The sequence below is a fragment of the Sinocyclocheilus anshuiensis genome, unplaced genomic scaffold, assembly GCF_001515605.1.
Source record: "Sinocyclocheilus anshuiensis isolate Anshui unplaced genomic scaffold, SAMN03320099.WGS_v1.1 scaffold420, whole genome shotgun sequence".
In the NCBI taxonomy this organism is placed as follows: Eukaryota; Metazoa; Chordata; class Actinopteri; order Cypriniformes; family Cyprinidae; genus Sinocyclocheilus; species Sinocyclocheilus anshuiensis.
Window position 1 is genome coordinate 750,662 of NW_015557082.1, and position 12,484 is coordinate 763,145.

Consider the following 12,484-nt stretch of genomic DNA (forward strand, 5'->3'; position numbering starts at 1 on the left):
CGAGGGTTAAGGCAGTGCTGGAAAATAATGGTGGCCACACAAAATATTGACACTTTGGGCCCAATTTGGACATTTTCACTTAGGGGTGTACTCACTTTTGTGACCCTTTCTATTCATCAAAGAATCCTGAAAAAAATATTTGAAATACGGTTTCCACAAAAATATAAAGCAGCACAGCTGTTCAACATTGATAATAATAAGAAATGTTTCTTGAGCAGCAAATCAGCATATTAGAAGGATTTCTGAAGGATCATGTGACAGTGAAGAATGAAAATCCAGCTTTGCATCACAGGAACAAATTACATTTGAAATTATATTCTTATAGAAAAGTAATAATATTTCATACCATTACTGTTTTTACTGTATTTTTGATCTAATAAATGCAGCCATGGTGAGCATAAGAGACGTCTTTCAAAAACATTGTATGACTCCTAACTTTTGAACAGCAGTGTGACACAGCAGAAATACTTTGACGTGGTAGACATCCTTTGCTTGACTCTTAACCCCGTTCATCTCCTCTGTCAGCTCTACTCCTGCTGCGCCTCCTGATTCTGATCTCATCCTGGAGGTGCAGCTGTTGTCGGCAGATGACGCCCCAGACCTGGAGCTCATGCCGCCCTCTGAGCGAATCAGTTTGGCCAACAGAAAGCGAGAGCGAGGAAATGTCCTCTTCCAGCGCGCCGACTACGCGTTTGCCGTCAACTCGTACGGAATCGCGCTACAGATAACCGAAGCAACTTCCAGAGGTGATACTGCTTCATTAATGATTCATTGAGTTAATTTCCTAATAAATCATTTTATGGTTTTGTCTGCAATCATATGTGACCCTGGAGCACAAAACCAGTCTTAAGGAGCTGGGGTATATTTGTAGCAATAGCCAAAAATACATTGTATGGGTCAAAATTATCGATTTTTCTTTTATGCCAAAAATCATTAGGATATTAAGTAAAGATCATGTTCCATGAAGATATTTTGTAAGTTTCTTACCGTAAATATATCAAAACTTAATTTTTGATTAGTAATATGCATTGCTAAGAACTTCATTTGGACAAATTTAAAGGCGATTTTCTCAATATTTAGATTTTTTTGCACCCTCAGATTCCAGATTTTTTTTGTATCTCAGCCAAATAGTGTCCTATCCTAACAAACCATACATCAATGGAAAGCTTATTTATTCAGCTTTCAGAGGATGTATAAATCTCAATTTCGAAAAAATTGACCCTTATGACTGGTTTTGTGGTCCAGGGTCACATATTACTCTTTTATCTTAGTGGACATCAGTCAACAAGAAGAGGAAGAACTTTTGGACATGGAGGTGAAATGTCTCAACAACATGGCCGCTGCTCAACTCAAGCTAGACCACTATGAAGCCGCGCTGCGCTCCTGCATCTCCGTCCTAGTGCACCAGCCGGACAATGTCAAAGCCCTGTTCCGCAAAGGCAAGGTTGGTTTCCTGGGTTCAGATGCGTATCGTTTTCACTCGCTCTCATTAAATAGTAATGCACTCCTGGTTTGGGACACAGCGAAAGCGGGTTGTTCGGTCGTTTGGTTCCGCCGAACAGCTAGAGGTGTGTTGAGATGAAAAGGTGCTGACCTGTGCCGTGTGTTTGTGTCCACAGGTACTGGCTCTGCAGGGCGAGTATGCTGAAGCCATTAAAACACTGAAAAGGGCCTTGAAGTTGGAGCCAAGTAATAAGGTAACACAAGTGACAATTGAACAGAACAAATTTTATTAACTCTATCACTGATGAGCAATGTTTTGTTTTGTTTTATATTTTAAAAATGTATATTTGTTATATCTTCCTAATTTGATCTTTGTGTTATCTCTTTATTTTATTTTGAATTAAATATATTATAATGCATTGTGTTTTATAAAAAAATGGCATCTGTTGATAACTTCATTTTATGTCTTATTTTATTTATTTTTATTTTATTTCAGTTTGTTGTTTGGTATTGTTTTATTGCAAATTGAAATCTGTTGAGAACTACTATTCTATTTTATATTGTATTTTATTTATTCTATATCAATTTTATTTTATATATTTATCTATATTTTATTTTATCTTATTTTACTAATCTTTTATTGAAAATTGGTATCTTTATATTTTCATTTATTTTTTATCTTGTTTTGTCTTATTTTAATTTGAACTCAATTGTATTTTATATCTTTTATTTTCAAATTATTTTGTTGTATTTGTTTTATCTTTTTTATATATTGTTTTTTATTTTATTTCTTAATTTATTTATTTAATTTTTATCTTATATTATCTTATTTTACTGGGTTTTTTTTTACTGAAACGTATATCTTTATTTTTATTTGGTCTTATTTTTATCTTATTTGGGTCTTATTTTTATTTTATATCTTACTGTAATTTGTGTTATTGCATCTTATTTAATTCTATCTTTATTTAATTTGTATATATTACTTTATCTAATTTAAGTTTTATATCTTATTTAATATTTATTTTATTCATATTTTTTTGAAAGTTGGTATATGTTTTTTATATCTTATTTTATTTTTATATCTTTATTTTATTGTACATCTTATCTTAATCTTTATTTTCATATTTGTCTTTTTTTGAAAATTGTTATCTTTATTTTACATCTTATTTTATCTTTATTTTTACTTTACATCTTATATGTTGTTTTATCTTTATTTTCTTGTCTTTTTTTGAAAATTGGTATCTTTATTTTATTTTTACATCTCATTTTATTTTACGTTTTATCTTATATTTATTTTCTTGTATATCTTTTATTGAAAAATGGTATCTATTGAGAGCCATTCTTTTATTTTCATTTGTCTTATTTTATTTTTAGTTTGTTTTATTTGTGTTATTTTTTATTGCATTAGGATAAATTGTTGTATAACAGGTCCCAGAATCATATGCATTCCCCATTATAACCAGCAGATGGAGCTGCAGACCCCCAAATTCAGTCAGACTGCAGACAGAACAGAGTGTTCAAAAACTCTTAGGATCACATTTCTTTCCGTGTCTATAAATAGCCGGGTCCCTCCGCACACTTGCCATATCTAAAGCGGCATTGGGCTGCTCTGCTTACACAGGGAACGGATGAGGTTCCCAGTGTCCCTCCATCTGACTGCTGTATGACCAGCCTGCCACTGCCAAGCCACCTACGTCTGCACATTTACTCCTCGCTCTTCTCATGTGTCTGGCCTTTAGAGACACTCAAGTGCAGAATTCCTTCATCCAGTCTCATTCCATCTCACCACTTTGCCTTTACCCTACTTGTTTTAGTCATTAGCCAGTAATTAAACATTAGTGGTAATTAAACTAAATGGCAGGTTGTTATGGTGTAGTTTGACTCGGGCGGCTCCTGAAAGTCTACATTCAAAATGCCATTCACAGCCCTCGTTCCTTACTTATTATTAATAATGACACTCTATTCAGTCTAATTAGCCTTAATCTGTTAAGCGTCATGTTTTGAACTGTAATTTTGATGTTTGTAGGTTACGCTTTGATTTAGCAGTGTTTCTTCATCGTAACGATTCGTTTTAAGTAACCATATGTGTGGATCAGGTATTTAAATGATTCAGTTTGCAAATGAATCTTCTGTAAAACAAATCGACCAGTTCATTGAAACACACTGTCTTGAGTGAACTGATTTGCTCAAACAAATCTGATGGGCTGAGATTCGTTTGAACAATTCACACTCAACTGTTGAACAAATTAGTTTGTAACTGAAACATTTTCAAGATCAATTGAAATATTTAGCGATGTCTTGAAATTAATCAATGAACTGTTTTTTAAATCAGTACATTGAAGCATGCTGAGTGAACTCATTTGCTCAAATAAATCAGAATGATTCAGATTCACTTGAACTATTCACACTCAATTGTTTAACAAATCAATTTAGAAATTAGTCATTCTTTGAAATCACATGAATTATGTAGTTATGACGCAAAATAAATAAGTGACCTGCTTTTTAAACCAGTCTATTGAAGCAAACTGAATGAATGAACCAATTCGCTCAAGTAAACCTGAATGTTTAGATTTACTTGAATGATTCACATTCAACTGTTGACCAGATCAGTTCATAAATTCAATCATAAAATCATTAATCAATGAACCATTTCTTGAATCACTCCATTGAAACAAATTGAGGAAACTGATTTGCTAAAATATGAACAATTCAGATTCACTTAAATGATTCACACTCAACTGTTGAACAAATCAATTCATAAATGAGTCCTTTTGTAAAATCACATGAATTATGTACTGACGCAAATTAATAAATGAACTGATTTTGTTGGCCAGCCTATTGAAGCATACGGAATGAATGAACCAATTAATTCAAGTAAATCTGAATGATTCAGATTCACTTGAATGATTCAAATCTAATTGTTGAACAGATCAGTTCATAAAATAATCATTAATCAATTAACTATTTCTTGAATCAGTCCACTGAAACAAATTGAGTGAACTGATTTGTTAAAATATGAACTGTTCAGATTCACTTGAACAATTCACATTGAACTCTTGAACAAATCTATTCATAAATGAGTCATTTTGTAACATCTCATGAAATATGTAGTTATGTCACAAAATGAATAAGTAAACTGCTTTTTTAAACCAGCCAATTGATCAAACTGAATGAATGAAGTAAACTTGAATGACTCCGATTCGCACTCAACTGTTGAACAGATCGGTTTGGAAACAAATCCTTCTACAAGGTTGCTTGAAATATGTGCGATGACTCCAAATGAATAGATGAACTGTCTTTTGATTTGTTGAAATCCATTTGAACAATTTAGATTTGTTTGAAAAATAAACACTCAATGAATAATTCTACAAAAAAATCACTTGAAATTTGTAGTGTTGATTCAAAATTATATGACAAACTGCTTATTTTTATTAAATTCTGATGGAAACAAACCATCTGAGAAAACTGATTCCCTAAATGAATCGAACTCCTCGGCATTGGCAGAAACAAGTGTGAACTAAATCTAACTAAATTTCTTTTTGCGTTCTTATATATCATCTTCACAGGCTAAAACTAAAGCAGATCTAGTCTATCTTCACTCGGGTATAGAGAGAATAAAACTCCAGGGTCTTGATTTTGAGGTCATATAAGAGAAAAATGATCATGTGTGTGTGATCCATATAAAGACACGTTTCATTAGTACAAGATGCTTTCGCTTCTGCTTTTGTGTTCTGTGGCATTGCAGCTGATATCGGAAAACAAGTGAATGCGTTTTTAATCTTAAATTGGTTTACATCTTGACTTTTGTTAGGCTTTCACTCAATCACTATCAGCACTGTCATGTTTAATCATTTTCATGCCGCCCAAATGTGTTGGTGTGCTGCAGTGAGCAACAGTTTCATCAGCCTGACACACACACACACACACACACACACACACTTTTCACTCTCTTTGCCCTTTCCTCGGACAGACCATCCATGCTGAGCTGTCGAAGCTTGTGAAGAAACACTCAGAGCAGAAAGGAGCCGAACAGGCCATGTATAAAAAGATGCTGGGTAACCCGACGAACGCCAGTGTGCAGAAACACCGTGCCAAGTCCTCATGGGTGAGAGCTTAAAACGGCCCTATTTCAACTATTTAACACCATGCACTGCTTATTTATGAGGTTGCATGTCTGTTTATTCTCAACAGGAAGTGGGTTTTACAGATGACAAAGTGCACATTCATGCCTTAGCCTGTTAAAGAGATAGTTGACTCAAAAATAAAAAATGATTAATGAATATAAAATGTTTAATCACCTTCATATTGTTCCAAACTCCTACGTGGCAATTTTTTTTTAATCTTCACGTGTGAATGAGTCATTGAGTTTGAACTGAACTTGAGAACTGGATCAGTCAGATTTTTGCATTAGCTTGCAAAAAATAGCTTGCATTTCTCACAAAACTTCTGCATTCTTTCGCAATTTTTTTTACATTGCACCGAGAAACTTAGCGTTTTCTTGCGAAACATTTACTTTCTCTCGTAAAAGTATTGCGTTTCCCTGAAAAACTTCTTTGTCCTCTTACAAAAGTATTGCATTCCCCTTTGAATTTCCTTGAGAAGTTCTGCGTTCATTCGCAAAACCTGTTGAATTCTCTCGCAAAAATATTGCATTCCCCGAGAAACTTCACATTTTTTCACAAAAATATTGCATTTGCCAGAAGAAACCTTGCATTCGCTCACAAAAGCTTTGAAATACAGTTTTTCCGTAGACCACACAAATATTATTTCAATCAGCAGTTAAGCTAGGGAAGAAAACACAAAGCTTTGAAATGATTCATGAGGCATGAAAAACATTTTCCTTCCATCTCATTTCTTCCCATCACCATCATTTCTAGCAATGTCCGATTCATGAAAGAATTGTTCTTTTGAGTCTGATCTACTCAAACAGTCTACAGTGAATTGTTCATTAATTGGACTGAATCAGTCTGAGTGAAAAATTCTGACTCGGATCCACTGATTCAAAGTACTGTAAGAGCTAAATAGCAGCTTTTTTTAAAGCACGTGAAAGAATTGTCCTTTCCATCTCATCCACCCCCCATCACTATGTACCCAAGGGACTTCATACAAATCATTTTTTGAGCCATTTCTTTTCTAGTTAATCTGGTTCACAAATCTGACCGAATGATTCATTGACGATTCGGACTATCTGATTCTCAAGTTCAACTCAAACCTCACTGGCGCAGAAAATTATTAGTCAATAATAAGTTAAATTTTGTCTGCGCAGATAGCCTTGTTGGCAGTGCGCCCGCTGACATAGAGCGCTGTTGCGCTATGGGCGTCCCGAGTTTGAAAGTGGAAAAAAAGTGAAAGTGACGTGACATGTGGCCAAGTATGGTGACCCATACTCGGAATTAGTGCTCTGCATTTATCCCATCCAAAGTGCACACACACAGCAGTGAACACACACACACACCGTGAACACACACCCGGAGCAGTGGGGAGCCTTTTTTTTTTTTTTGCTGCGGCGACCGGGGAGCAGTTGGGGGTTCGGTGCCTTGCTCAAGGGCACCTCAGTCGTGGTATTGCAGGTGGAAGAGAGCGCTGTACATTCACTCCCCCCACCTACAATCCCTGCCGGTACGAGACTCGAACCCACAACCTTTGGGTTACGAGTCTGACTCTAACCATTAGGCCACGACTTCCCACTCTCTTTGAATCCTAAAGCCCCATTCACACCAAGAATGATAACTATAAAGATAACAATATTTGCATCCACACCAGCAGATGATATCATCTGTTTATTCTAAGCGCACGTGCGTCTGCCGCTTTAAATTCTCGAGCTAGTTATAGCAGGATAGATTCTGATTGGCTGTCAATGTTTGTATCGTTCATCAGCTGGAAAAAATCGTTCTGGAAGTGATTCCAACGATATCGTTTCTCTTTGCCTTTATCGTTATAGTTGTAGTGTGGACTCTGCTATTCTTTAAAGGGGTGGTTGACTCTTTTTTTTTTTCTAGGCTTGATTGTGTTTATGGGGGGCAGTCTAACATGTGTTAATGCTTAGTTTCATAATTTACCTTTATTCTACACCGCTCTGTCCCTTCTCTGAGAAACGTGCTGATCATTTCCTACTTTTATGAAGCCCCTCCCTCAGAAATAGGCAATGGGCTCTGATTGGTTAGCTAGCCCACTGTGTTGTGATTGGCTAAACCGCCTCTAGTGCGTATCTAACCGTCCCGCCCCTCACCTCAGCAGCATATGCTCCAGTTGTATTGTAAACAAGGCGTTGTTAATATCGCTTATCAGTTTGAGCCTGATTGAGAAGCAGAGGATATTATTGAAGAGGATCGTGCAGAACCTGTGCAAGCATGGCTTTTAATGGTAGGCCTGTTTTTTGTTTGTTGTTGTCTCATACTTTTAGATACACTGTTATTTGTAAATGCTACTGCTTATGTTAGCTTTTAATATACAGTTTTATACTGATGAAAGCTTTAATACAGTACGGCAACTGCACATACTTTATGTTTAATTCTTCTCGTAGCTATTCCTGTCAGATGCAATCTGTATAAATCATATCAAAGACAAAAATGCCAAAAAAAAAATCTTTAAAAAAATGTAAGTAAATTTTGATTTGTTCATTCCAAAAAAACTATAAAAAGATTTCTGAAAAATACAATAGAAAGCCACATATGGGTTTAAAATAACATGAGGGTGAATAAATAATGATAATTTTCTTTATGGGTGAAGTATTTATTTTAAACAAGTATTTTTCTTTTTACAGAGTCTCAGCTGGAAGTGGCTTTTTGGGGCTACAGCCGTTGCGATTGGTGGTGTAGCTTTATCAGTCGTCATCGCAGCTAGAAATTAATCCCAAATTCACTGTGACGAGATGAATGATGTGATGCTGAAGACCTTGAGTACGCCAGGCCCCCAAACACCTTACTGACCTTCTTAAAAAAAAAAATTGTAATTGAAAGTAGAATGGTTGTAGTTCTGTTGCCGTCCATCGCACAGTAGAGGTTTTAAATGGCGTTCACTTTTTACTTTCAATGCATGAAAGATGAGCTGGGGAGAAATAGATGTGAGAAATATTATATAATTCCTATTTATGTACAGAAAAGTTCCTAGTTATAATTAAGAAATGTATCGATGTACAGAATGATGCTCTTCAGGTTGCTGGACACAGTCGTGCTGCAGAACTCTTCAATTACGTGTGTGAAGTTCCATGATCTTCTTTTGGTGAACTGAAACTTGCTTGTGAACAGTCTTGAACATTCAAGAATATGATTGTATGCTTTTTCTTTTGCAGTATCTACAGGCATCTGATGCTAAAGAAAGACAACACTATTTCAAAAGTCCTTACACTGATGTGGTACATTACTGGTTTTCGTGCTGTCTTCTCCTTTATAGGCTCCAAAATATCACTGGAATCGGCTGCTGTCCCTCAATGATGTTCCCAGAGTTTCTCATTTTCATGGCCAAACACTGCAAGGAAGGTCATACAGACCTTTTCAGTTTATTTTTCAGCTCCTACAAGAATGATTTTCATTTATTTAGTATTATTTATTTAGGATGAACAGACATGAGTTTTTTTTTTAATCCTTAAGTTGATTGTCTCAGTTCCCCATTCCGATTTTTTTTGTAGTATTGGTAACATCCGACATTCCTTTTAAAGTTATTTTGTATATCCTATAATAAACTTTTGCACTTTCTGTTCATATGGTTGAAAATAAAGTGATTTCTTGAAAATGTTTAGATGTCAGAGCTACTGTATGAATTCTAGATTTGCATTTCCTGAAGGAACTATATGTGGTTGCAAGGTAATGAAAGTGAATAGTGTTAATAGAGCAACAATGCAATGCTTTCTTGCACTTGCCAGCTCGTTTATGACCTACGGGTTCGATGTAAACGTTTTAAATGAACATTCTATGTAAAGTGTGCGTTGTAATTAAATGGGCCTAGAGAATGTATTTTAAGTGCATAAACGTGACTAAACCTAGTCCCTCTCGTTGGAGTCTGGTGGGGCATTCCCTATTCATGGGGGGTTTTTTTCCGGACATTGACGTTTTTCTGACGCAATTCTGTGACTGAGAAGCGTTCAATCCAAAACCTTCCCCCACCCCCAGCCAAGAGGTTTCCAGTGTACAAAAACACAACCAAACATGGTCAAATCACAAATTTCAAATCATATACGTTTGCCTTATTGTTGAAATGTATTCGAAAAAATAAATAACCGTATCAAACCGCGTTGTGATGACGCCATTCATCGGTCATTTCCAGCGATGTCCAATCCGAGAGAATCGAGTCGGATCTTTTCAGTGAAACGGTTCATGATGATTCGTTCATCAATTGAATTGAGCGGATCTCGAGTCAACAATTCTGACTGAAAGACCTTTTTTTATTATTATTATTGAACTTTCAAAGTTACAAAATTCAACAGTAAGTGCTTGACATATTTCTCATATTTACACATTTTGTAAATACAAATTAAACTATTTGAATAAAATAAAATTATAATTAAAAAATAAACAAAATAAAAGGGCATCACAAGCATATGTTAAATTAATTTACCAGAGACCGTTCTTTGTGCTTTACTATTTTTTAAAGACTAGATTCTAAATAAGCTTTAAAGGCTGTTTGAAATTGAGCAAAACTGGGATTTAAGTTACTCCATTTAGTTTGATTAATATAAACTTTCCCTAATATCAAAAACAGATCAATAATATATAACAGCTAAATTAGCAGAAGTTATGTTACTTTTTAATCGCCTAATTAGCTGAAATGTTACCAAAACAGTTAACGATTTGTTACTAAACGTCCATACCTGTACACTTTTAAACTAAGAGATGTAAATGAACTTAAGTTTTGTGTAGAGTTATGCACAGTTTATGTAGGATCTCAATAAGGTGTAAATAAATAACATGTGACCCTGGAGCACAAAGCCAGTCATAAGTAGCACGGGTATATTTGTAGCATTAGCCAAAAATACATTGTATGGGTCAAAATTATTGATTTTTCTGTTATGCCAAAAATCATTAGGATATTAAGTAAAGATCATGTTCCATGAAGATATTTTGTAAATTTCCTACTGTAAATATATCAAAACTTATTTTTTGATTAGTAATATGCATGGCTAAGAACGTCATTTGGACAACTTTAAAGGTGATTTTCTAATTGTTTTTATTTTATTTATTTATTATCAGATTCCAGATTTTCAAATAGTTGTATCTCTGCCAAATATTGTCCTAACAAACCATACGTCAATGGAAAGCGTATTTATTCAGCTAATTGAGTTACTGTATAAATCTCATTTTCAAAAGGTTGACCCTTATGACTTGTTTTTTGGTCCAGGGTCACATATTTTGTCAGGACTGCAGAACCGAGACAATATAAACACCCTTATCACTACATTCTATTTGTTATAAACAGCAATATAACTTTTTAGAGCGATGATGACAGCTGAATCTGAATTCAACACAAAACAGCTGAATCGTTTCCGAACCGGATCTTTGAAACGAACTGCTCAAAAGAACCGATTCGCTGAAAAGACTCGGGCTTCCCATCATTGGTCATCTCTCTCATGATTACCCCGAAGCCCCGCCCCCTCCCGCCTGTACGTAATTCACGCCTCATGAATAATCCCATCCCTCGCTCGCTCGAGCTGCTTGTTGCGTTCACGGCAGAGGCGCGTGAGCGTGGTGGGAAATGTGAGCAAGATGGCGGCGTTGAAGGAGGAGCAGTGCTACGGACTGTCCTGTGGAAGAGTGAGCAATGGCAGCAACATCTCCGTCTATCACGTCAAGCTGACTGACAGCGCGCTGCGAGCGTTTGAAGACTACCAGAGCAACAAGGTAAGACGCGCGGCGACCGCAACGCGAGGCTGGCGAAACAGTGCTAACAGGCTAACAGTGAGCAGCAGGCGACAGTTATTTCCCTGCCTGACAGCAAATCACCCACTCAGCTGAAGAAATTCCCCTCGAAGCGAGCAGGAACTTCGGCGTAGCGAAGCAGTCCCAGCCCTCTGCTGTCGCTGCCTTCCTTATCAAGCACTTCTTACACTAATGAAGCCATTAATTAAACCCTCCGCAGGTAATAAAACAAAACGACTTGTTATATGTGTGTTGGTCTGCTGGCAGGCAGTCTAGTTTGGTTGAAAGTAACTGGGTTCCCAGGTTCCTGGAAAAACCTGGAAATGTCTGGGAATTTTAGGATTGTGATTTCCAGGTCAGGGAAAGTCATGGAAGTTAAGTAAGTCTTAACTTAAAGTGTCATGGGAATTCCACTGATGAGTAGACATTTTTCTAGTTATGCTTGACTCTCAACCAGGGGCCCGGGGCCCTCAGCAAACTTGCAAGGGACCACAAGATGGCTTGATAGCTCAATTAAAGCTAATGAAAAATGAATCTAAAAGTTTGAGAACTATTGATTCAAACGCTTTGTTTGAACCTTTTTGAATGTGTATTACACCCACATATTGGAATTTATATTAAAATTTGAGTAATATTTAAATTTCAGTATATATATATATATATATATTAGGGCTGCACGATAAATCGCATGCGATATTTAATGCGCATCTTGTCAGTAAAGACGGTTCTGTAATCAGCGGTAAATCTCCATCACCTGCGGGCTTTCACATTGAGCAGCATTAACTACACAGAGCCGTTGTTCACTGACGAGCTGTGCAAAAAATCGCGCGAATATGAACTTGGTTTAGCGCAACTCATATATATATATATATATATATATATATATATGAGAGAAGGTTACTGAAATTCTATACATGGTATACAATATATAACAATATATAAAATTCAGATGTTTATATTTATTAAAATCTATTAGAATTGGAATATTTTAAATATTTAAAAAATGTTATTATAATTATACCAGTCAGAAATAAATGCAGCTTAATTTACATTATTGAAATTCATTACTCAATTGTCAATTAAATTAAAGGGGTCATATGATGCTGCTAAAAAGAACATTATTTTGTGTATTTGGTGTAATGAAATGTGTTTATGCGGTTTAAAGTAAAAAAAAACACATTATTTTCCAC

General features: G+C 35.7%; 2 protein-coding genes across 2 annotated transcripts in view; both read left to right on the plus strand.

Annotated features, from left to right (window-relative positions):
* LOC107676977 (peptidyl-prolyl cis-trans isomerase FKBP8-like) overlaps nucleotides 1-9,176 on the plus strand; it is a 16,666-nt gene extending 7,490 nt beyond the window's left edge. Inside the window, exons 5-9 of the mRNA XM_016471747.1 lie at nucleotides 526-746; nucleotides 1,272-1,444; nucleotides 1,620-1,697; nucleotides 5,414-5,548; nucleotides 8,207-9,176. Coding sequence (XP_016327233.1) covers nucleotides 526-746; nucleotides 1,272-1,444; nucleotides 1,620-1,697; nucleotides 5,414-5,548; nucleotides 8,207-8,293 — 694 coding nt within the window. The 3' untranslated portion in view covers nucleotides 8,294-9,176. The remainder of the gene's footprint in view (nucleotides 1-525; nucleotides 747-1,271; nucleotides 1,445-1,619; nucleotides 1,698-5,413; nucleotides 5,549-8,206) is intronic.
* Nucleotides 9,177-11,081: 1,905 nt separating this feature from the next.
* The window catches only part of ell (elongation factor RNA polymerase II), a 50,201-nt gene continuing 48,798 nt past the window's right edge, over nucleotides 11,082-12,484 (plus strand). Inside the window, exon 1 of the mRNA XM_016471739.1 lies at nucleotides 11,082-11,276. Coding sequence (XP_016327225.1) covers nucleotides 11,142-11,276 — 135 coding nt within the window. The 5' untranslated portion in view covers nucleotides 11,082-11,141. The remainder of the gene's footprint in view (nucleotides 11,277-12,484) is intronic.